At 39.3% G+C, this 25,583-nt stretch overlaps 1 protein-coding gene and 1 long non-coding RNA gene across 6 annotated transcripts in view; one reads left to right on the forward strand and one right to left on the reverse strand.

The window, feature by feature from the left end:
* Positions 1 to 25,583, reverse strand: part of LOC141805891 (uncharacterized) — a 147,450-nt gene that overhangs the window by 12,894 nt on the left and 108,973 nt on the right. The gene's annotated exons all lie outside the window — the stretch shown is intronic.
* Positions 20,977 to 25,583, forward strand: part of lrrtm4l1 (leucine rich repeat transmembrane neuronal 4 like 1) — a 97,591-nt gene continuing 92,984 nt past the window's right edge. For 2 of the 4 annotated variants that reach the window (XR_012599726.1, XM_074690921.1), the window contains exon 1: positions 20,977 to 21,715. Coding sequence is in view for 2 of the 4 variants with exons in the window: in XM_074690921.1 (XP_074547022.1) it covers positions 21,712 to 21,715 (4 nt within the window). In the remaining 2 variants the exon portion in view is untranslated. The remainder of the gene's footprint in view (positions 21,716 to 25,583) is intronic. The other 2 variants (XR_012599725.1, XM_074690920.1) reach the window with 1 other exon arrangement.

Consider the following 25,583-nt stretch of genomic DNA (forward strand, 5'->3'; position numbering starts at 1 on the left):
AGAAATACACAAGTAATATCTGCAGTAAAAAAAAAGAAAAAAAAAAACAAAGAAAAAAAAAACAAATAAAATATAATAATAATAATAATAATAATAATAATAATAATAATAATAATAATAATAATAATAATAATAATTTAAAAAATGAAAATAAAATATTTTTACTGAAAGTTGAATAAGTTATTCTCCACAAAGAAAATTGCTTTTCAAAACAAGTATTGAACATTTAACTACCTCTGCTCTGCCTGCTATGACTAAGGTCTGTGGTGGTATTGTGCCACAGCGTGCCTTGAGTTGCATCATCTTCACTACAAGGTCTTGCTTGATTATAGTTCAACAGAACAAAGGCGTTGAAGTGTTCCCGGACGAGTGGTGCTCAAAAAAGGCTGATAAGTCTCATCTAACTTGAGTGGATTTACCAGGAATGGACTGTGGCTGCTAGTGGCACTAAAATAGATCAATCACCCCAAGTTTACTGTCTACTCCACTGGAACACAATGTCTCGTTCAAACAACAGCGGTGTGGACTTACTTTTTTTTTACCAGAGCACTCCAGGTTTATCCAATAAGGTTTTCTCTTCCTTAAACCCAAAGTCCTTTCGAATTCACTCAAAGAGCCTTGAAGTGTATTTCCTGGCTTCTTTGTTTTCTTTCAAATGCCCCTCAGCCTAAAACTGCTTTTGGATTTTGTTTATTTTTCAACTCTTTCTTTTTCTCCATACTTTGTGAGTGCCAGAGGTGCTGCTGCCTCTATGAGGTGCAGAATCTACAGCTCAAGCATCAAAGCACCAAACTAAACTTTAGAATCTTCACAATTGTCAGTACCCAAAAGTTAGACTGTATATCACAATGTACGTCAGCATATTTATTTGAGTATCCCAGGTTATAAAAAAAAAAGTAATTTGTGGAGAGTGTAGGAGCTAATACATTTTCAGTCTGGGGAAAAAGCTTTTATTTGTCCAACACAAACATTTAACTTGACAGCTCCTTTTGGCCTGCGTCCTGTTCCCCCAGTCACAAGAGAATTCTTACACAAAGGGTTTTTGGAGGGAAAGTGCCAAGTAAGTAGAAAGAACAGACACATTTTCGCATGGGAAGAAAAAAGAAATGGGCTTTAAAAGATCTCCTAACTGGTTTATGACATGTAAGGCCTTAAACACCAAGGTCTGCCCATAGCTCTGGCTCTTGACAGGCTCCTCTGGATGCTGGCAAGTAAAAGCAGGGTATTTATGGAATGGATTTCATGAGGAATGGAGTCTTGCGGGCTGAGCGTCCATAGAGGCTATGGCGGTGGAGTGTATTGCCTATTGTTTTCTCTGTAACAATTGTACCTGCTGCCTCCAAGTCTTTCTGGAGCACTTTCAGGGTGGTCCTTGGCTCGTTGAGTACTCTTCTGACTATCTTTCTGACTCCCTGGTCAGAAATCTTCCAAGGAGCTCCTGTGCGTGGCCTGTTGATGGTAAGGTGGTGCTTCTTCCAGTTGCGAATAATGGCCCCAACGGTGCTGACTGGAATGTTCAGGTGCTTTGATATAAGTCTTTAACCAGTTCCATTCTGATGCTGAGCAACAATCAGGTTGTGAATGTCTTTAGAGAGCTCTTTGCCTTTACCCATCATGAGGTGTGTCGTATTTAACAGCTTGATGAAAAAACGACCTTTTATATAGGACCATCAATTTGCTCTAGCCCAGCTGATGTTGGTTTGCTCTAATTGGAAGTTCAAGTAATAATTACTGACAGATTTCAGGTGGTATGGTGTATTTCCTTGCCAAAGTATACAGCCTTACCATGGTGTGTTCAATACTTTTTTTCCTGTGTTATCGTACTTAATTCCACATAATTATTATTTATGGACCTGAACGTTGTGATTTCTTTTCATGTGTGGATTATTTGAGTTAATACCAATGTCTGGTAGAAATTTTGTTTAAATTGTAGCTTTGGAAATTAATATAATGAGAAAAAAGATGTGTGTTTTAACATTGAGCCATCAGCAATTTGTTTTCTTAACATTTTTAACGAAGCTTCTTATTCACTCGATAGTTCTATCCTAAAGGTTAAATCACTAACAGTGTCCATTTTGGTGGATTTTTCATCTCCAAGAACAAAAAATAGTATTTCACATCACTTCAAACTAATGCAGGATCCCAGGTGCTTCAGTTCTTCTTTTGGTCTTGAGTTTTGTCCACACTGCCTTTGAAGCTTACACATATGATTGCCTCAGGACAAACAACAGTGCATCTGTTGTTATTTGACCTGTGATTTTTGAGTGTGATCCCAGATAGTTTTGACAGGTTTACTTTCTATCTTCTCCCAGCATGGTGTGCTTATCCTGGGCACTGTTTGCTTGCCTCTCTCCAAGCTCAAGATGGCCAGGATAGATGCTGCCTTTGTCTTGGTATTGATCTTCTTTTCAGGCAGTACCCAGGGTGCATACATGCACTGCAACGACTGAGTTGGGCTGGTTTGAGAGCGAAACAAATTCAAGACATGAAATAAAGAGCTGTATTTTTAGTCAAGTATGTACAAACAGCAAGTCTGGCCTCAAGGGCAGATACCCCTGAATCAATCAGACTAAATTTTTGCAGCACTTTTCAAACAGTAAAAGCGAACACTTAGTGCTGCACATACAGAAAAATAAATAGAAAGATAAATAAAAAATAAGGACCAGACAATACCCTCCTTTCTCGACACATGTACTCACAGACAGGCACAAACCTCCATCCCCCAAAATCTAAGTTTATATAAAGAACATTAAATTAAAAAAAAAAAAACAGCACTGTCAAACTAAGGAAGCACTATTTAGAGATCTTAATGAAGAAACACTAGATTTGATGCATCAACCCAAAACAAGAAAATAACTCAACAAGATGAACATTTAGAAAAAAAAAAAGTGATCATAATATACTAAAAGATTAAAACAGTAAAAGATTATAAGATTCTACACTTAAGTTTAAAAATAAGGTGTTATAGACCTGAAAAAAGTGGAGTTTGTAAGCCCTCCACCAGCTTCCAGCCACAGTCCAAAACTAGAAAAGCACTCAGAGAGCGCAGAGCTCCTCCAACCATATTGTCATGCAACACTTTAGTCCTACTTTAATGTTATACTCCCTTTCAGCAGACTGTCTGCTACAATTTGGTGTTAGTTGCAGATTTGTATGATAATTTGTTTCCTGACAGTATTAAAAATTATGATGACCCAGTACATATTTCATATTCCAGTCCTTACTATCCAGAATATTGTCAGGATCTGGATCATACTTTTCCATGTGTCAGAAATTATGGTGACCTTGTCTTGTATTGTTTTGCAAAGCAATCGGACCATTAATTTCAATTTCAATTTAGTTTATTTGATAAGGAGGGACAATGTACATTCATACAAACTTTAAAAATATAAAATGTAACTGTACCCAAATCTAGCTACCAAGCTAATTTATTGTGGAGTTATATACACATATGGTGAAAACAGCCCTATCTCACAATGATAAAGAATCCTTGAAAAAAATGCAGGATTCAGACGTTGATCTGGATCACCTCCAAAATTTAATTACCGCTTCCTTATCCCATTTTGAACATTTCCTGGAAATTTCATCAAGATCCTCAGCTCCAAATCTCTAGCCAGACTCTTCTCCTCTGTTGTGCCCAAATGGTGGAATGAATTACCAAACTCTATACGATCCACAGAGTTCCCTTCTCCTTTTAAGAGATGCCTGAAAGCTCATCTGCTCAGGGAACACTTAGGCCTTTAATCTGACCCTTTTCCTCTTTTTCCTCAGGGGCAGAATGAGTCAGAAGATCTCGCACCCAGCTCTTTTAATTTCTTAATTTCAGCACCATTTACTGTTTATTGTTAAAGGTTGAACTACATTGCTGCAGCAATTAATTGTGGTTTGTTGGCTAGATTATTCCACATGGAAAAAAAAAATCTTGCAGCACCTGCAGCCAAATAACTGGTAGCACTTGGTTGCACTAACTAGGCTTCCCCTTCTGTCTAAATTATTGCTTGTGTTGAACGCCCCATTGGAAAAAAAGAGTCTGCTAAATGAAACTTTAGAATGAATAAAAATAGTAAAAAGACTTAAATCAGAACTTGTCAAATAAAAAAATTAGTTGACAAGAGCTGAATTTTAAAGTAAGTGAAGCTGCTATATGTTTTATTTTTTAGGGAGAACAGAAATATTAGTGTTACAATTATTCTGCATATGATAAATGCACAGATTTTACACAGTGATGTTTGGGGTTCAGTTTCTCTTGCTGTGCTCCAGTTCCAATGACTGAAATCTGTATAAATGGGCTCTTGCATTTGTATTTCTGCATTAAGTATCAAGCTTATGGTCGCAGAGGGTATTAGTAACTGTCATAACTAAGAGTCATCGTTTTTGAAGCCTTTCAAAACTTGATTTAAAACCTTCCAAGTCAGTGCAGCCACTGGAGTTAAAGAGCCTTAGAAATGCCTCATTACACACATTTACTGTAATGAAAAAAGGGGCCTGGCAGGCAAATGTCAGCAGTGAGTTGACACGTAAAGCTAGCAGTGTTTTGGATAGTTTGAAATTCAAATTTGGAGAAGCTGTAGAGAGCTGAGTCCAGATTTCTGAGTTGATTTACAACTTTTGTGTTCTGCACTGTTTGCCCCTGTTCAGCCAGTGTTGGTCATTAACTGGAAACACCATTATAAGATCCTGCAAGGACCACATAGGTCCCTGTGCTAATGAACTCTCATGGAGGCTTAAGCCAGTGCTCTTTGGTGGGCTTTTTAATTGGATTTCAGCACTGAGACTTTCTAGTAATTATCTGACATTAAGGTGTCTGTGGTGAGCTTATTTTAGCCCTTGTTTGAACCGGTCAAATGTGTTAGTGAGGCCTTGCTCTGAAAGATGCTCAGTCTTTGTTGCATATTTCGGCAGCTCAGCTTTTGCTCAGTTTGCCCAGTACAGCTGCCTTGGTACTGACAAAGGAACGTAAAGTTTCCCACATGCAGATGGATCCTTTTCATAATGAAATTCATAGGCACACTGCAAAAATACTTAAATTTTATCAAGTGCATTTGTCTTATTTTCAGTAGAAAATGTCTTTTTAGACTTCATGTGAGACACATTCACCCGACCAGTCCAGAAAAAAGAGCTCTGAATTGCTTGTAACAAGTTTTTAAAAATCTGCCAATGTGACAAGAGATAACTTTCTTGTATTAAGTATTTCGTATTGTTGTATTATTTCTTAAGGAACAATCAAAAAAATAATAATAATAGAAATAAAAAATCCAGAATTCTACAGGCTTTTACTCATAGCAGCCAGCACAGGTGAAAACTAAAGCATGTTTGCCAGTTTAAACTTAGCTGCCTGGTGTCCCTCCTGCCCCCTCAGCTTTGGGGCAGGAGTCAACAGAATCGTAAAAAACGAATTGACAGGTGACCACATTGCTTTCAATGTCTTCTAGAGTATAGGGGATGAAGCTGTACACTGCCCAGTGGATGAGCTTGGTGAATGTTGTAATGCTGGCAGTTACATCAATAAGACCTCAAAGGAACTCTGGAGTCTGAGTAACATTTTCACATTTAAAGAGTTCCTCTGTCTGACTGGCAAATGAAGACATCATCATGTCCCGCCAGTCTCCTCCTGAAGTGTTGGCTGACACGCAGGTCCAAGGCAAGCTATGACAGAAATAACACGGACCTCTGAGGACGCTTAACCTGAGCCTACTCCAACTTGAGTTGCAACAGAAATTTCTATTATGAACTCAAAACTGACTAACGAGCCACACCTTTTCACATGTGGACCCAAGAAGGACAGCTTCTGTTGCTCAGAAAAGAACAGCCAATCACTGTGTTGAAAGGAAAGGAATGTCTTTCAGATCACCTGGCACAAGTGTATAAAAGAAGCTGCTTCTGCCTTGGAGAGAAGGTTTTTCTGAAGGTTTTTCTGAGGTCTTTGGGTTTTGGGGGAGGGATTGCTGTTACAGGCCTATGAGGATGGAGTTAACTAATTCACAGCAGACCTAGTGACCTCACTTTGTTCAAGTTGACCTGTTTGGAATAAAGTTTTTAGGATTCAGACTGAACTCCTTGGCTGATTGGACTCATGTCTTCTTCCTCAGTAGTCAAAGATCAAGGTATTAGAAAGAAGACAGAGGAATTAGGGGCCCATCCCTACGAGGCTTGCAGGAGGCCTGAAACACCAGAAAAAGACACTACAGTATCCCATTGGCAGATTTTTTTACTTGTTATAAACAATTCAGACCTCATTTTTGTCTTTTAACAACTTGAAACAAGACTTGTTTTCTGGACTGATGAGTTGAATGTGGCTCATATCAAGTGTAATAAGACAATTTGTACTTCAATAGGACAAAAACACTTTATAAGATTTCAGCTTTTTGCAGTGCAGTCACAAAGACTGAACCCTTCAAGTACAATCATGGGACTCCTGAGATTAAAGGTGACTTCCACGAAGCTGGCTTAGCTTAAAGCCTAGCCTATTTCAGTCAACGAGGCTTAGGGCTAGCGTGGCTTGGTAACCATGGTAAATCAGCCAGCGCGACAAGCCTGGTTCCAGGCAGGCTTACGGTCAGGCTTACCCTTATCTGCATCTTAGAGAAGGTCCGACGGGCTTCTAAAAGAAGCCTTGTGAGCTGCATGTGTCACATCAAATTAATCTTGAACTGTAATGAATGATGTTCTTGTTTGGAAATAGAAATTGAGACCTTTTGGTAACTTTTCTGACACCTCCTGCTTAAAACCCCAAAAGTCAGAGGGATCGTGAGGCCCCGCTTTCATGGTCCGTATTCATACTGAAAGTCAAGATCAAGCGAGCTTTTGCCCTTCGGCTCCACGGGAGGTTTCTGTCCTCCCTGAGCTCGCCCTAGGAAACCTGTGTTATCCTTTGACAGGTGTACCGCCCCAGTTATACTAGACTGGAATAACCATGAATCAAGACATGTCAGATACTAGACTGTCCGTCCTTGATGCAGGGAAGTTAGTGGTAAGTTAGAGACTCACAGTGATTTGTGTTTAATTTCGGCATGGGTTCAATCCCACCAGTGGTAACCATTTGAAAATATCTGATTTTTTTTCTTCCATCACCCTCAAAGTACAGTAAACATATAACCGAATAAAGGCAGAAATTATTCCAAAATATAAAAGGTGACAACAGCCACAATATTCATCATAAATACCTTCTTTTTACCAGTGGTCCATTCTGATCATGATGATAATGTAAAGGTGATTCCAAATGGTGAGAAAACTGTCTTTCCTCTTATTCAAATAAAGAGCCCTGTATCACTATCATCTCTGATAAAAAAAAATGACATCTCATCTATACATTTTTTTAGATTGATTATACCCTTATAGTCATGATACGACTCAATGATGAGTTTTTTCTCCGCTGAAGGAAATGTCTCCACTCTTGGTTTTGACATGATTTCGTCATTTCGACAAACGATATGTCGGGCCTTTTTATGTTTATCTTTATCTTCAGCGTGGATCAGCCTGGCTTGAATAAGCGTCTCTGAAAATCAGCTGAGCCTCATTAGTGGAACAAGTTGCAGCTAAGATTAAAGTGGCCGCTTATTCAAGCCATGCTTACCAGCAATAGCCTGGCCTTTTTTAGCCAGCTTTGTGGAATACCCCCTTGGACTCTTAACTTTCATCAACCAGTGACGTCCAAAGTAGTAGCTTGTGTCCAGAAACCAAAAGAGCAGAGTGACATTTCATACGTTTGCTTTCCAACATGCTAATTCTAGGTCATGGACAGACATTATCTTTGGCTGTCAATCCTCAATATCGATAGAGCTTCAGTGGGCAGGATGAGTGCTTGTTGATTATGGTAATGTGACCTTTTCTGCATGACTACCCTCCATTAGAATTATTGAATAATTGATATGCATTTCCACAATTTATGTCAAATTACACATGCATCATTTAATCTAACGACAAAAAAGTAAACCCTAAAGCCTCAAGCCATATATCTAACTGATTTACTAATAACAGCAACCTCCCTTTGTTGCCACGCAGACTTTGAAATGACATTATTTAGACATGCCTCCAGGATCCTGGTGACACTATTTCTTCCTTCTATAAACCTGGATCTAAACGTCTGAATTTTGGTGATTTTATGCGAAGAATTATGAGATCTGTTGTTAAGTATATTTCCTTTTCCTTGCTGTAATGTGTTTGATGCTCCCTTGGCATTAATCATGACTGTTTATCATCCATTTCCCTCCCTTATCTTTGGCTGAGTGGCAGTAGCAGCAGGCTAAGCATGTCAGCACAGACGTCCATCATCATCTTTCCTTCTGGGTCCACCAGTTGGTTTGAAAAATTGTCCAGATGAAGCTATACGAGAGGAATCCTAGCCACACACCCAAGCTATGGATGGCTGTAATGGTTTTACTCCTTCTTAACTGGAAATATGACTGTGCAGAATTATTGAGAGGCGATGTCTGGAGATTCATAACAGCATTTAGAGTGACACAATATCTATCCATCCATCATTTGTTTCAGATATACTTTCCCCATGCAGAGCTCCATTAAGCTTTAATATTAGCTTTTTTTTGGTCATTTTTTTATTTTCACAGCAGTTATTTCATTTAACTACCTAATAGGAACGTGGCGTACCGAAGAGCTTGATAAAGTTATGATACTTCCTCTTAGTAATGGCTTTAGTCAATCACAACTTGTTTCATTAAATGTGACCTGCTAATTAAGGGCTGCGATTTTAGACTTCCAGACAAAAGTTATTATCGACCCAGTGGTAAACCAGTGGGAGGCTGCATGTTGGAGGCTGTGACTAAGGAGCACTGACATTAACACAGAGCTTTAGACATGTCATGTAATTAAAAAATTATGACAAAAATAGGCACTTCACATGCTTGGAGAAAGCATAGGCCAAGATTGTTTTGGCAGTGCTTCCCACACAACAACACAGGAATGGGGAAGTCATTGTAGTGGTAGTGGTGGTGATGTACAAATAAAAGCATTCACAACAGTCTTCTTTGGTCAATTCCATTGCTAGGTTAAAAAATATGGTAACACTTTACTTGACGCACCTCTGTATAACACATTATAAGTGCATTATAGTGCTGTATAACTACAGTTGTAAACAGAGTTGGGTATATAACTACAAATAGTTAAATTACTTTTAATAGGAACTAGTGAAACGGCACTACTCCTCCTAGATTAGTAGTTAAACTAGAGTTACAAATGAAATCCAGAAAGTACTGCGCATGCGCAGTTGGCTCTCCAGAGAGTACTGCGCATACACAGTACTTTCTGGAGAGCTGACTCCTTTCTTTGAGGGGCAAATGTAAACAAAGTCTTTGTCAGTTCAGAGGTCATTACAGCCACACAGCGCTGTCTGAAGTGACACAGACTGCAACAGAGGACTAACTTGGAGCGGACCATGATGGAATATTGGTGAAAAACATGAGTTTTTGGATGATAAATGCAGTTTTAGGAGCCATGCTGTCTATGCCCTGATGGATCCCATTATACGGACATCCGCTGCACGATTTTGGATCTAAATATCTCCCGAAGCACTGCTTGGATCAGGAAAGCCTTCTGGGTGAGTATTTTGTTCTACTTCATGCTATAAACAATGTAAAAGCTGTATAAACCGAAATTATCCTTTAAAAAGGGGCATTTACAGTGGGAGGGAGTGCAGTGTTGTCACACAGGTTTATATGAGGCAACCAATTTTACTGTGACAGTTCATATGCACATTATTTGGATTTTGTAGAGCAGAAGGAGAAGAGCGTGACCGTTTAATGCAAGTTATGCCCAGGAAATAAGAGGCTGAATACTGCATGGAACACAACCGCGAATCTCTTGAAGCATATAGAGATGCATCAGGGGGATAAAGTACTGTAACAAGTAGCGTAACTTCTTTACTATTTCCATGGAGTAATCAAGTAGTGTAAGGCACTACTTTTTTCAATAGTAACGAGTAACGGGTAACTCTTTACTTTTTTGAATAACGGACCCCAACTCTGGTTATAAACACTCATAAATGATCATAATGCTTTATAACAATAATCATAACACACTATACAGCATTTTATCATTGCTTACAAGGTCAGGCATTATAATACATTAAAACTGTTAGCAACTCACTGAAAATGCCCACAAACATATTTAATTATACTTATATTCATGATATTCTTATAAATGAGTATATCCATCAATATAAACACCTATAAATCTTAATAAGTCTTTATAAAAATGTGCTTAACACATCATAGAGCATTTTATAATGGCTTATCAGATCAAGTACTATAAACCTTTATGACAGATGGTCCCTTGCTAACCGATTTTTGTTGCAAGGATCAAAGGGTATTATGAATATCATACTTGTTATAAGTTAAAACTCTTTCAAATGTCTTATAATCACTGCTATGATGCATTATAATCACTGGTTTAATGCATGATAATGTGATTATAAGTTACTCTAAATGCTCATTGGGTGCTTCAAGTAAAGTGATGAAACTGTTCAGGTATAGGCTAATGTAACATAATACAAGCTGGTCAAAAGCCAGTAGAAGTGGTTTACTTGAAGAAAAATACACATCTTTTAATCCATGCAAGAACAACACAAAACTTTGCTAAACTTCTTTTTTTATCATCAAACTTAGAATGATTTATAATCACTGCTATGATGCATTATACTCACTGGTGTATTATTTATGGGTGTTTATAGTGATATATATAGACATTTATAAGCATATCATGAATATACGTATACTTAATTATGTATGTGGGCATTGTCAGTGAGTTGCTAACAGTTATAATGTTTTATAATACCTGACCTTGTAAGTGATTGTAAAATACTGTATAGTGTGTTATGATTATTGTTAAAAAGCATTATGATCATTGAGTGAGTGTTTATAATTGTAGTTATACAGCGCTATAACGGCATTATATTGCTTTACAAATGCACTTATAATACGTTATACAGAGGTGCGTCAACTAAAGTGTTACCAAAAAGATACTTGCATAAATGTGTTTTCTTTATCAAACTTTGGTGCAGGAGTGAAGCCCATCCCGTAGATTTCATCTTTCCTGCGTGTGTCCGATCTTTTGTCAATTATCAAAATCTTGTTTTCTAAAGACACCAAAATAACATGACACACGTATTGAAATGTTTCCTTTCATGTAACATTCTCACATCAGGGACCAACGTGAGGAGAATGATTGATTATGACACTGTATTGCATCGATCCAAAACTGAGAAAGTGTGGTTTGACATCAGCAGCAACCCGATGGACACTACTTTAAAGACAGCATCATTACTCAGTGAATGCATTAACTAGTAGTGAGACATGCTGAAGGACCTCTCTCGCACAGAAAACAGAGGTGCCCAAACTTTACTATACCAAAGCTCCTCCAAACGGCCAGGGACAGCCAGCTTTCATTCACTTTTCACTAATTAGTTGATTGGTTTAGAATGGGAAATTATTACCAAACAAAAGCTAGACTCACACATGTAGGTTGTTGCAAAAAGGGGAGAAGGTATTTCAGAGCTCTGTCAGCCAAGGTAGGATACTCCATTCTTACATGTAGCCAGTAGTTACACACCGGGGAGAGCCTGGGAGCTGAGTTCAGTTTTTAGACGGCTCATTAACAGGCTCAAACCACCATCATCATGCCCAAGTTGCAGCTGTCACAGGAGATGTGGTTAGGTACAATTGGACACTTGAGAATGCAACAATTATGGCACGTTACATGTTCTATGTTCAGGACAAATTGCTATTTAAAAAAAAAGAAGAAGAAGAAGAAAAAGATTCTAATTTCCCTTCCCTACAATTTTCTAAGGCCCCCTTAGTGCCTCCTGGCAGCCCTGTAGGGAGCCTCAGCCCCCACTTTGAAAAGCACTGCTCTAAATCACTTATTATAATTGCCTTAATAAGCCATCTAATGTATCAAGTCTTTTATAGGGGAAAAACAGGAAAGAAGAGTGACCTGCCTGGATTAAACTCACAAAATTACAAAATAAATTGAAAGTTAGAGAAACTATAAAGTGGCGCATTTGTTTGCTTGTTTGTGCTTCAAATGGCTGAATATGCAGCAAGGTGCTGTCCATGGTGCTGAAACAGAGCAGAGTCACAGCAATCCATCAGCGGGTTAAAGTCGTGATCTGGTTAAGTGGAATGTATTACTTTATTTTTGTGACTTTTGACAAGAGTAACCTGCACTGCAAAAATCCAAAACCTTATCAATTATTTTTGTCTCATTTTTAGTGACAAAAAATTGTACTTTTAGACTTAATGTGAGCCACATTCACCTATACAGTCCAGAAAGATGTCTTATTTCAAGTTATTTAAACATGAAAAATGAGGTCTGAATTTCTTGGAACGTTAAAAAAAAAATCTGCCAATGGAACAAGATAAAAATTACTTGTTTTAAGACATTGTGGTTTCAAGCATATCTTTCTTGTATAATTGGTAGATTTTTTTCTACATGTTACAAACAATTCAGACCTCATTTTTGACTTCAAATAGCTTGAAACAATATATTTTTTCTCAACTGACCTGTTGAATGTGGCTTATATCATGTATAACAAGAATTTTTTTTTTCTTTAAATAAGACAAAAACACTTGATTAGATTTCAGTTTTTTGCTGTGAGAAACTGGACAACTTGGTTTGCTCAGGTGAACAACATCTGAGATCAGAAGAGCAATTCACTGTCTCTACTCCTGACATCGAGGCTGTTTACACAACAACGGTTCTAGGGTGAAATGCAAAAGTATTGTTGAGTAAGTCCTTGCATTTACATGGAAATGGTGTTTTAGCCGACCTAAAATACTAACTTTTGAAAACAACCTCCAAGGTGGGTTTTTTCTGTCACACTGCAGCCACCATTGCCATCTTAACAGCAGGCCGGTGTCTTTAGTGGAAACGCTGACGTCACACTCAGACATCACCATCTTGTGCTGACTGTCTTTCAACAAAATGTGCATCTGTTGCACCACACTTGAGAGCTCCCAAAACCGCTTCTGGACAAGACAGATATAGCACCAACTGCAGGCCTGGCATGCTTACTACAGCATTTTCAGTCCCTTAGCGTTTCCTTGTTGCAGATTTTTTTCTCTGTGTCTTTGCATTTTGGGGTGAAATGTTGTGTAAATAAGAACTCCTTGAATGCTTGCTCTTCTATAAGCTTTGTTGAAATGTGTACAAACTAACTACTAGACTAATTCTGCATCACAAAAACTGTGCTTCATTGCTAGCTTAAGCAAGCAGCAGCATGAGCATCCCCCAGAGTAAAGTTAAGATCCAGCCTTAGATTTAAAAGGCTATAGTTATCGCAACTGTGGACTGAAGTGGGATTCAACCAGAGGCATATTGCATCTGAATGAACCATTCCAGACTCAGATTGTAGCCATCAAGGTTAAAATCAAATTGGATCCTTTTGTGAAGGAGAGATACACATCCCTACTCTCGACGTCCTCACAGAAAACAAACCACTCCAGGATTTTGAATGATCGCCTCTTTGAAGTTATTTTGGTCTGTTTATTTTTTTCTGCACTGGAGCGCAACTGCCGAGGAGCCTCTCTTTTTTCCAGGTCTCCCTCCCCCAGTTTTTTTTTTTTTTTTCAAGAATTTGGTGAATGATTTCTGTTCAGGGTTGAGAGACAGTCCTTGGGATACTGATAGTGTTGGATAAGCCCTTTTTTTTAAAATTCTTTTTTCCTCTTTTTTTGTTTTCTTCAACCCTATGCTGAGCATGCAGCACATCCAAAAGCACAGACTCACCTTTTTGCAGCCTCTTCCTGCTTAGTGAGTGTTTTCACCTGTCCTTCTTGTGTTATCACACTGCAAAAGAAGTGAAATCTCATCAAGTGTTTTTGTCTTATTTTCTGTAAAAAAAAAAAAAAAAAAAAAAAGCCTTTTTAGACTTAATACGAGTCATATTCACCTGACTACTTCAAAAAAATGTCGTACAGGTTATTTAAAGACAAAAATTAGGTCTGAATTGCTTGTAAAAAGTAAAAAAAAAAAAAAAAAAAAATCTGCCATAGGATTAAGACAAAAGGTTTTTTTGTGTTATGATATGATTTTAGTTTCAAGCAAATTTTTGCGCAAGTTTTTCTTGTTCCATTGGCGGTATTTTTGACTTGATACAAGCAATTCAGACCTCATTTTTGTCTTCAAAAAACTTGATAAAAGACATTTTTTCAGGACTGATGAGTTGAATGTGACTTACTTAAAATAAGACAAAAACACTTGATAAGATTTCAGTTTTTGCAGTGCACTGCTCACCTTTCTCACGGTGGCCCTACTCCTCTTCCTTTATTTCCCTGATGCTCCTTCACTGCCACTTGCAGTTTGATCCTCCTTCTCCTCCATAGCAGCATCAAGACCCTATCTGTGGTCAGGAAGGAGGACGAGGGAGGGGAGGCATCTCCACAGCGCTGCTGATTTACGGCCTCTCCTCCTTGACTGTGGCTCTAAGCGACGGGGCCAATGCCAAACCTCCATTGGGTAACACCTTGTGCTTGTTAGATTAGTTTTATGGCCCTTGTCACTTCAAGTCTCAAGTGTCTTTCCTGACTAAGCTACACTCCACCAAGGGCTATCACCAGATTCACTTTTACAATATGTGCTCAGGTTTGGAAAATACAGCAGAATATGATTGCCTCAAAATAGAACTGTCGGATATGTGAAGAGCTGTAGGGCTGAATCTGGCACACAGTGAGATGAGAAGAAGTGGTCGGCTTGTTAGGTGGAATTCATGTAAAATAAAGTAGTGCCGTTGTTAGTGCATGCAGGCTGAGAGACTTTAAACAGGTCTGACATTCAGCGGGCTCTGACCCATAAACATTACCGTGATTCTGTCAGTTTGACCACACAAAGCTTGATCCTGCACCTGCTTTGCACACAACAAGAAAAAAGACAAACTTTTAGGTAACCAGATGTTTTGTAACACTGTTGCTCTTACTAAAAATGTATCTGCACATTTCCTTTTTTCATTAGTCACTCTGATGCACACACATGTACACACTGCTAATTAGAATTAGCAAAGTTGATTGAAAAACCAAGGATATAAACAAAACAAAAAATCCTTTAGAGACAAAGTTCAGAGTCTATAGGTGAACTGAAATTTCTGCCCCAAGGACACAAAAAGCTAAGTTTTTCTTGTTCCGTTGGCAGATTTATTTTACATGTTACAAGCAATTCAGACCTCATTTTTGCCTTTAGATAACTGGAAACAAGACATTTTTCTGGACTGATAAGTTGAATGTGGTTTATCATGAGTATAACAAGACATCTGTTACTTAAAATTAGACAATAAGATTTTGTTTTTTTTGCAGTGTGAGACTAGACAACTTGGCTAGCTTAGGTGAACAAAATCTGAGATCAGCAGGGCAATTCACAATCTCTACCCAAGACACTGAGTCATTCAACAGGGGAAGAGACTCAAAGTTGAGTTTTGTTGTTTTAGATATAGCTCATTAATAGGCTCAAACCCTCATCATCATACTGAAGTTGCAGCTGTCATAGCAGGTGTGGTTAGGTACAATTGGAAACTTGAGAATAAAACAAAGGCACTTAACGCGTTCCATGTTCAGGAGAATTTGTCATTAGAAAAAAAAAAAAAAAAAAAACTCTACATTTTCCATTTCCTACATTTCTAAAGCCCCCCTAGTGCCTCCTGGGGACCCCTTGGGGGGCCACATACCCAAATGTGAAAAGCACTGCTCTAAATCACTTATTATAATTGCCTTAATAAGCCATCCAATGTATTAAGGCTGTTAAATGGGGGGAAAAATGGGTATGAGGAATGACCTCCCTGGATTAAACTTACAAAATTCCAAAATTAATTTTTTGTGAAATTATAAAATGGCAAATTTGTAAGATTATTGCAAATGAAGCAAATTTTGATACATGTGCATCCATGGTGTAAAAATGGAGGCAGTTTAAGTTATTGCATGACTGCAGCCTCACATGCAAATGGCTGAATATGCAGCAAGGTGCTGTCCATGGTGCTGAAACAGAGCAGACTCACAGCAGTCCATCAGCGGGTTGAAGTCATGATCTGGTTAAGTTATTATTAAATTGTTTATTTATTTTTGTGACTTTTCACAAGTGTAACCTGCACTGCACTGCAAAAAAAAAAAAAAAAATAAATCTTGTACAGTTTTTTTTGTCTTATTTTCAGTAAGAGTAAGAACATGTCTTTTATAACTAATTATGAGATATGTTCACCTGACCCGTCCAGTAAAATGTCTTACTTCAAGTAATTTAAAGACAAAAATGAGGTCTGAATTTTCTGGAACAATTAAATAAAATCTGCCAATGGAACAAGAGAAAATTGCTTATGTTTAGACATTATTCTAGTTCCAAGCAATTTTTTTTTGTTCCATTCGCATATTTTTTTTTTTTTACACATTACAAGCAATTCAGACCTCTTTCTTGTCTTTAGATAACTTGAAACAAGACATTTTGTCTGGACTGATAAGTTGAATGTGTCTTTTACTTAAAATAAGACAAAAACACTCGATTAATTTCTTTTTTTTTTTTTCAGTAAAGACAGAGTTTATCTTCTGTGACTGCTCATTTTCAACCCCAGGGTAAGACTATCACAACACTTCTCCAAGCGCTACTACAAAGAGTGACAGTCTTAGACTTGTAGACTGGATGATTTCTTTGATATTTTTTTCTCAGCTCATTTTTTCCATCTATTTTTCTTAAATTATCAAAAAAAAAACAAAAAAAACAAAAAACCATGAAACAAATGTTAGACCAAACACAATCCTGGAACACAACATGAGGTAATTAAAGGAAATCTGGGTCTTCAGCAACCTGCAGATAAGCCAGATCTGCCACTGAGTCTCCACAGTGAGAGGCAGCATTAACTGTCACTACAACCACACGGTCTGTACAAACACAAACAAGTCTTCTTACAATTGACTGGAAGTCTCCCAGGCTTTCATTAAGTTACTTGGATCAAAACTGAATTCCAACTAGCAACAGAACGGCCTGATTTGTGAAGATATGCATATCTGATAAGGTCCCTAAAGCTCTTATAGAACATACTGTATAATAGTCTTATTATCAAGCTTTGGCAACACATGTGCGCTCTTCAGCATGCAGTGCAAGGACGAGCTGTTTGGGTCTGAGGGCTGCTACAGAGAAAAGAAAAACAATCAAATTTCAGAAAGAGTGGTTCAGACTCAACAACTCAACAATGGCACGCTGTTTACTCCTGACACCAGAGGAGGGACTTTTATGTAGTGGAGTAAACTAAGGGAGGAAAGAACCAGCATATCAAAGGAAACAGAGGAGAAACTTTGGTGCAAACTGAGAGCAGAGGGATCCCGAGTTACCTGGTGGTGCAGGTGTGCAGGACTGGGTTCTCCAAGTATGTTTTTTCCTACTCAATGACACAACCCAAAGTGCTATTAGAAAACACTGTATTAACTTTTGAAAGCAAAGACAGAGAAGAAATAAACTCAAATAAATAAAGTGTTTGGCTTTTGTTGCTGGGAATGATGTCACACTGAGGTGCAAAAAATAAATTTGGTTGGGTTTTCTGGCTAGTTGCTCAAAAAAAGGGCCAAGCTCACTGGTATCCACTGAGAGTAGGTACACTTACTTTGTATGTATTTTACTTTGTACTTTGTCATTACTTTGTATGGGTCATTTGTTGGTCATGGACACCAAACTGGTTTTGTCTTCAGTGATATTTTTACTATTTTTGCTCCTGTGCTTGTCTTAAGATATCTATGTAATGCCGGCTGCATTGTTTACATGTGATATCAGCTGTTAGTAGCCTGTAGCATGACAGTGCTAACTGGTGCAAGGCCTGATGTTTACCCACAAATGAGGAAAAGGAGGTGAGGACGACGTGCTGGTTTTCAGGTGTGAGTTAAGAAGTGATGACATCGACCTGTTCTTCTACCCATTTTTATTGGGAATGTTAAATCTATCTCCAGTAAAATGGACAAGCTAGCCATGCTAACCCTAGTAGAGGGAATACCAGAACGCATGGTAGCATCATGCTATTCACAGACATGGCTAACTGAGCTAACATCCGACACCAACGTCGCATTAAAATAGCTTCACCTGCTGTGAGCAGACAGGATCCAAGAGACAGAGACTGAACAGACTGCTGAAGAAGCTCAGTCCTGGACCCTGTGGAGGTGGAGGCTGGCTGACTGGACAATGATGGACAAGCTGTCAGCATCTATTTTCTTATGGACCTTTTTGCACTTTCTCTACACTTTCTTACTTTAGTTTACCTACACTTTTTACTCTCTTTTTTGTTTTCTCTTAGAGAAGGATGAAAGAGGGGCAGAGCTGCTTGATGAGGCTAGATGTGCGTGAATGCCCGTGTAAGTATATTAACACGTGTGTGTGCCTATGTGTTAGTGGAAACGGAAAGCACCCTTCAATACAAGTATCTGCCATTAGGGTGTTAATGTGGTGTGAATAGGTGAAAGAGAATGGGCGTGTTAAGGTGCTTGAGTGTTCTGAAAGACCAGAAAAGCACTCCTTAAGCACTTGTCTATGTACTCCTTACCATAATGAGACGCCCAATGCATTCATGCTCGTGTGAACTGTGAATGACGTGGTTTTAAGTATGGAAATCTTGAAGAAAAAAAGTAAAATGAGCAGAACTTAACCCAGCAGGCCCACATCATCACCTCCTTTCTAGTAGTAGAAGTAGTCACTATTTGCCTCCATAGTTATTTTTGGTTACTGTCACCACACTGTAAAAAGTAAATTTGCACATTTGTTGTCCTAACATATTAATTTAAGTAAAAAATTACTGAAGTTGTTATAATAACACATAATGATAAGTGGCACTATCTCAAAATATGTTTCAACTTAAAAACATACTGCTGCTATATTGATATGTTGCACTGCGGGGGGGAACAGGCCGTCTGTGCTCATCTGCACTGACCGGCTCTCTGTGCTACACGGCACGGACGGGCTATATATAATCCACAGGGCATCAGCCCATGTACCCAATGATTTTTACAGTGCATTTAGTGTCTATGCCAATACACAAAACGTGGTAGGATTAGGACAGATAACTCAGCAGGTCATAGCCTACTCACAATAAAAAATCTTAACGTTACTTATGCAACTTTTTTTCCAGTTATATGCTGGAAAACTAACCTGACACACCAGACGGACAGTTTCATATATCCGCCACGGAAATATTTCACTAGTCCATCTGGGTAGGTGCTCTTCAGATTTGTTTTCAGAGGCGGGACCTTCAAAAAGATCAGCAGCTGGTGATTGGACGACCGTTCTGATGGACACACTCACCACAGAACAATCCACATCAAGCCACGATAGACGAACAACTTCAGGAACACGAGAAACAGCAATTTTTGTAGAGTAAACTCAAAAATTAAAGGAATGCTGACAAGTTCAAAAGTCTCTCTTCCCTGATTGAGTCGTTAAGAGTTTAGCCAAGTGAATTCATTGGTCAATGGAGCCTGGCAAGATGGATCTGCAGGATTTCAGAAACTGAATCAGGCAGGTCCATCTGCTCTGCGAGGTTACTAGAAGACAACTTAGACAACAAAAAAAAAATAGTTTGTAAAAACAGTTTCCAAGTGGTTCCTGTCACATGACATCATCTGCTTCCTGCTCCTTCTTGGGAAAGACATGGCGGATGCAAACAAAAGAGCCAAACCATATTGATAGTTATTTAATCATTCAAGTCTCTAGAGTAACCTGTTGAGGATTCATTCTGAGTGGATGCATTTAGAGTGAGCTGTAGAGCAGCCTGCAGAGGTCCAGGGGCCTGCAGGAGCTAACCTTTGACCCTTTGACAAGTTTAGCCTAGCCGTGTACTTGAGATGACTCTTCATTTCGCCAGGATTGAAAGATTTAGTGCCCACAGCGGTTTTGACCAAGGTGTCTTGACCAAGGTCTGCCCGGCGACTACATGTTACAGAAAAACAAGCTACAGACACAAAGTCTGTTTACCATAAATGGTTAGTTGCATGCATTCAGGGACGCCCCAGTAGTATAAAGGGGGCTAGGAAATCAGGTTTCGGAGAGAGGAGAGGAGGGTTTTTTGTCTGTGTGCCATCGTTGTGTCAACTTCAAATAAAGATGTTGGACTGAAGCTGCCATTGGATCTCCTCTTCTTCATTGAACTCCGTCTCTTCTTCATGCCAATATTAGGGAAGTGGCCCACAAATTTATAATGCAGTCAGATCAAGGAGACCAGGAGTGAACCTCACTCTAGGAAAGACACATCAAACCCTCCAAAAAAAAAAACAAAAAAAAAACTGTACCTGGGATTTAACTTTTGTACATGGGCTTATTTCTGCAAGTAGCAACAAAAGTTGACTATATTTTATATGTTTTTCTTTTTTTTAAATAATTTTATTGTTATTATAATTTCTAAATAATTATTAGGTGACCTGGTGACAAGCTGTGTGACCACATAAATACATAACATGATTCAGAGGGACTTGACTAATAAAATTATATGCCTTACAACTCTGAAGTTTTTTGGCATAAACGGGTTTACCAGAACATTAGAAATGTCCAAAATCAAAGACGTCAAAAATAAAGGAGAAATTAAACATACCAGAGGTCTGACCTGCACTCGTCTGATTATACAGTGGATTTTCATGAGCTATACTTTTGTCAGTTAAATTCTAATATTATTAATGTCCACAGCAGCCTGATGATACTGTAAAACTGACCAAATGAAGTTCAAGAAACCAACCCCTGGGGGCTTCGCTCACTAAGGAAACACAGATTAAAACACAACAATGCGTGATGAATTCTAAAAATCTTGGAAAGCCTCTCCATCCTTATCCAGGCTCCAACATAACTACATTTAGCTTCCCAGCCGCAATAATTATGCAACAGGAGGTGGGATAAAGCTGGCTTCCCACTCATGCTATAAAGATGACCACATATAGCCTTCAGCATATCCTCCACAACACCTGCATAATAGAATTAGAGGAGAGGAGCATGGAAAAGGAGGAGACAGCTCCCGCAGTTGTTTGTTTGTGTTTCTGCTGATGGAAATGGGAAAAAGCCGAACAAGAAGAAAACAGAAGCAAATCTCACATTTGACCAAATCTGCCTGCAGCTGTTAAACACTGCATTGAATGCTCCCTCTCTCGGTTCCCTGCTCCCACACGCGCGCGCCAGCACACGAGCGCAGCCACGCGCGCTCCCGCGAACCTGCTCGCCGATGCACCGCACAGGAGCCCCTGACAGTGCCCGAGCTTCTGCCTGTGATCACTGCCTGGCGTCTCCTCCGCTCCGCTGGATGTTTGCGCAGGGGACACCTGCCTCCTTCGGTCGCTGTTCTGACATCCGCACAGACTCCCGCGGCAAAATCCAGCCCGTTTTCACCTCCTAACTTTTGCAGCGTTTGACGGTTTTTTTCTTCTTCTTTTTTTTCATCCATTGTTTCGCACACCCGTTCCAAGACTATGCTTTTATCGGATAAGAAGACCCTGTAAAACAGAGCGTTTCACTTCCAGTTTTGGGCTGAATGGAACGGTTATTTGTGACAGATCTGGAAAGTTGCCCTGCGCCAGGGAGCATGGGCGCAAACTTCAAAAGCTTTTTATAATCTAGAGACTTTTTAGAATGAAGGCAGGTGAGTCAACCCCAGCGTGAGAGGCGCGCAGAGCACCGGGGGCTCCAGGTACTGTCAAGGAAAAACGGAGGAAGTCGTGATCTGTGCGGCGGATTGCGCCACGGAGGACGGAGGGAACGCACCGATGAGACATCATGGGTAAGTACGCGGAGGACCCTCTCCTTCTAAAACGATCACCGCCTGAGTGAGAGCCCCGGGAGTCTGCAAATCAGCACTATTATTAGTTGAGCGCACTCGTGGTCCTTGCAAAGGCAGCAGGGGCTGTTTCTCCCTCCTTGGCGCATCTGTGATTGTGTGGATGTTTCAAAATTCCTCCAAATCTTTCCGGGCTGATATCTCGAGTGTTTCAGAGCAGTCCTCTTTCTGTAGTTGACTGAAATATGTCCTGCGATTTTCTGCTTTACAGACTAACATGATTGCTAAAAGGGTTTTGGTCTCTATTCATAAATTAAAAAACAAACTGCAGGCGGATATGTGCGTGCTTCTGAATATGAGAGGATGAGAGGAGACAAAAATACTCTGGTAAATATGTGAAATTGAAAAGCCATAGAATCAACGTGGTGCGAGTGCTGCATGAGTTACGGCTCAATAATAGCTCATTCCTCCTCACACGATGTCCTTGTTACTGAAGCTGAAATGTCAGGTTTATTAACAAAATCACAAATCTGACTTCACATGGGGGAGATCTGGTGAGCTGTCTCTCAGAGATGTGTCCCCCCCTTCCTTGCCTCCTCGGGTGCTTCAAATCACAGATCTGACATGTTTTTGACTCCTTCCTATTTCTTTTGACTTCCTCTCCTCTCCTGACAGCTCTGGGCACCTACAATCTCATCCCACACTGCCTATGCCTATCACCTCCTCCATTTTACTGACTGTGGGTGCTCCAAAGCCTCACAAACCCACACTGCTCCTCACCGTTCCAGCGAAGGCTTTGCTTCTTTTTTTTTTCTTCCTTTTTTTTTTTTTGCTTTTTAATATTTGGGGGGCTGTCAAAGGAGCTGTGGGTGTTCAGAATTGTCACTAAATTTGCAGTGGAACGATGAGAACTTCCAACCAGTCTCACGACGTTCAAGCCTCGTCTTTCAGTGCAAGTTTAGCTGTTGAATATCATTTTAAGGGATCATTATTCATCGGCACGCGCAGCCCTGCACCCTTGCACACGCATTAACAGGACATGTGTGGCATCAGATGCAGAAGGAGGCAGTGAAGTTGTTGTTATCCTAAATGCTGGCGCCGTTTTGTTGCATTTGTTCATCCCTGAGTATTCCAAAAAGCTGACACGCTGCAGGGATGCATGCGGCCCACATCTGTGCAGAAATGAGGCATTTCCCAAATAATGAGCAGCTTAGTGCAACTAATGAGCAACTACTGTAGCAGTTGTAATTATGTCCTCACCATTATAAAGCAAAATAAGTGCTTGCATTTGTTAGTTTACCCTCCTCTTCGACAGTGAGCTATTTTGGACCATGCATCCAATCTGAGGCAAAGCATTTCGTTCATTGTACTGCCACAAAAAGAAAACAGATTCAATGCAAAATTGAAGTTCATACCCCCTTCAGGGCTGTAGATTTCCACTTTGATGTGACAACCAAACTCAAAATCAAAACCATGCTGCTAAACTGTTATCTTGACTTCAGGGCTGAACCAGCTTTGGCAATGTGTCAGAGCAGCAAGGACTTGCAGCATTATTGATAAATCAATGCTTGACCTGTGCTTTAAAAGATCACTCAAGGAGCAAATGGTACTCAACATATTTTTCATGCTGCTTGTTTTGCAAAACTTGAACCTGCAACCTGAAAAGAAAGAAAGAAAATCCTCACACGAGAAAAAATCTGAAACATCTTTGGCATGTTTGCTTCAAAATACCAGCAAGGATGCCAACTATTTCTTCCCGTCAGTTTGAATACTCCTTTATAAGCATGATCTAATTAGGTTCAAGTACAATGAGACACACTTTGAATTCAATGTGCAAGGCTGATGTTTTTTTGTCAACTATTAGAGGGCCAGGGTGTGATGCCTATGACAAGCCGTGATATCCGCACAACAACAACAACAGACCTCTGCAGTAAGACCCAACCAGTAATGATCTGACAGGAAATAAAGGGCAAACTAATTCAGGAGTTATTGTGCCTACAACATTACAGAAGCCCCGTGGTCTCTGACTGAACTCACTCGTTTTGCTGTTGCAGAGCTGCTTAGGCAAGAGCAACAGGACAATTACGCTCAAATAACCTTCAATTTATTCCATAATCCATCAGTTTCTTAGAGCAGCCGGAGACAGTAATTGGTCCACGGAGCTCGTTCCTGCAAAAACCTAAGCTGAATTTGTTCTCTTTTTTTTTTCAAAGAAGTAACCTGTGGACACACTTTCCATTCCACTTCTTAGGGCTTATAACTGTGCAGATAATTAGAGGATCCAATGGTATTCACTACCGGCAAAAAAAAAAAAGCTTCAACTTTTCTTACAGCTGTGAGACCATTATGCAGTCTTAGACAATAGATTCGGAGCAAGTCTCTGAGCTTTTTTAAATTAATTACCATATCGTCAAACTGCCAACTTTTAATTAGATTCAAAAGTACACTCGACTGAAGGGTTCCTCTGTCATACAGGAGGAAGATTCACTAATTTGGTCAAAAAATAAGACTTTTCCGTAACTTTTTACCAACCTGTGCTGCTGTTTGCGTTATAATGAGTAACAGTGAGGTAATTATCAAACAAATGAAGACAAAAGGAGGAAACTAACTAACCTTGAACAGTCTAAATGACTCTGCTGTGGCTCCTTCACAAAAGCTGAAAGGATCGATAAGCATTTCTCTGCGAGTGTGAGGCATGTTTCCGGATTCTGAGCCTGACTGAAAGTCCCCATCAGGCACTTTGCAACAGTTTAATAATATTCATTTCACCACTACCCACACACGCCATCAAACCGTCATAACACAGAACATCACATCACACTCCCTCACACACTCTACCTCGCGGTCATTCAGTTTCACTTTTCCTTTTTTTGTGTGTCTCAGTTGTTGTGCAAAGTGTCGGGCCATCATCGATACAGACACTTCTTACAAGTTTCCGCTTTTCTCCCATTCTGTTTCGTGTTTTCCTTGAATTTCATCTGAAGGACTTCCCCAAACAATGAGCCCTGCACACTGAACTCGCGCAGTGAAATATGGGCAGAGACACAAAACCGAGAACAAAGTCTGGCAGTAAACACAGGGAGCTGAGCTTGCACAAAAAAAGTGTCAAAAGAGACCGCAACGAGAAGGACATGATATTGTATTATCTATTTTTATTCTGGGAATCATGCTGCAGCCCATGTTTCTGCAGGATGGTTGTTTTTGAGATTATGCTGTCATTTCCTTTTTTCTTTTTTGAATAGATATTTTAATACAGTCTCTTCTCTCTGAACGACAAATGATCCCTCATCCTGGTGTGTGTGCTTTTTAAAGCTTTAGAAATATGGCGTGCTTGAAAACAGCTTAACTGGCTTCTGGCCAGTTAGAGCTGACTGCTCACAGCAGTTGTCAATCAAATTGTAATCTATTTTTCAACAATCAATCAGGCAAACTCAACAAACTGCCTTTATATTAGAGTCCAAATGCTGCAAAGTCCTAATTAGTACATTAAAGTGTGTGACACCCCAATCCTAAAAAGAGAGCTAAGACAAGAGCCAAGACAAAATACAGCAACGCGCTGCTCGCTAAATGTAAATCCATGAAGTAGTCCATCAGTTGATGATGACTGCTTTTAAATTTCTGATGAGAAATGCCTTTGAGTTTTCAGTATGGAGGCCAAAAAGGGACATTGATCTTCATTTGCTTTTTCATTTATTTGAAATTATACAAGATGTCCAAGTTTTTTTTTTTTATAACACATTTCACAAAATCAAATGAAGAAACAAACATTTGGAAATTGTTACAGAATTAGAAACAGTTATTATTAATATATATATATATATATATATATATATATATATATATATATATATATATATATATATATATATAT

The sequence above is a fragment of the Halichoeres trimaculatus genome, unplaced genomic scaffold (genome assembly GCF_033239565.1).
Source record: "Halichoeres trimaculatus isolate MK-OKI-2021-1 unplaced genomic scaffold, fHalTri1.1 fHalTri1_scaffold_16, whole genome shotgun sequence".
In the NCBI taxonomy this organism is placed as follows: Eukaryota; Metazoa; Chordata; class Actinopteri; order Labriformes; family Labridae; genus Halichoeres; species Halichoeres trimaculatus.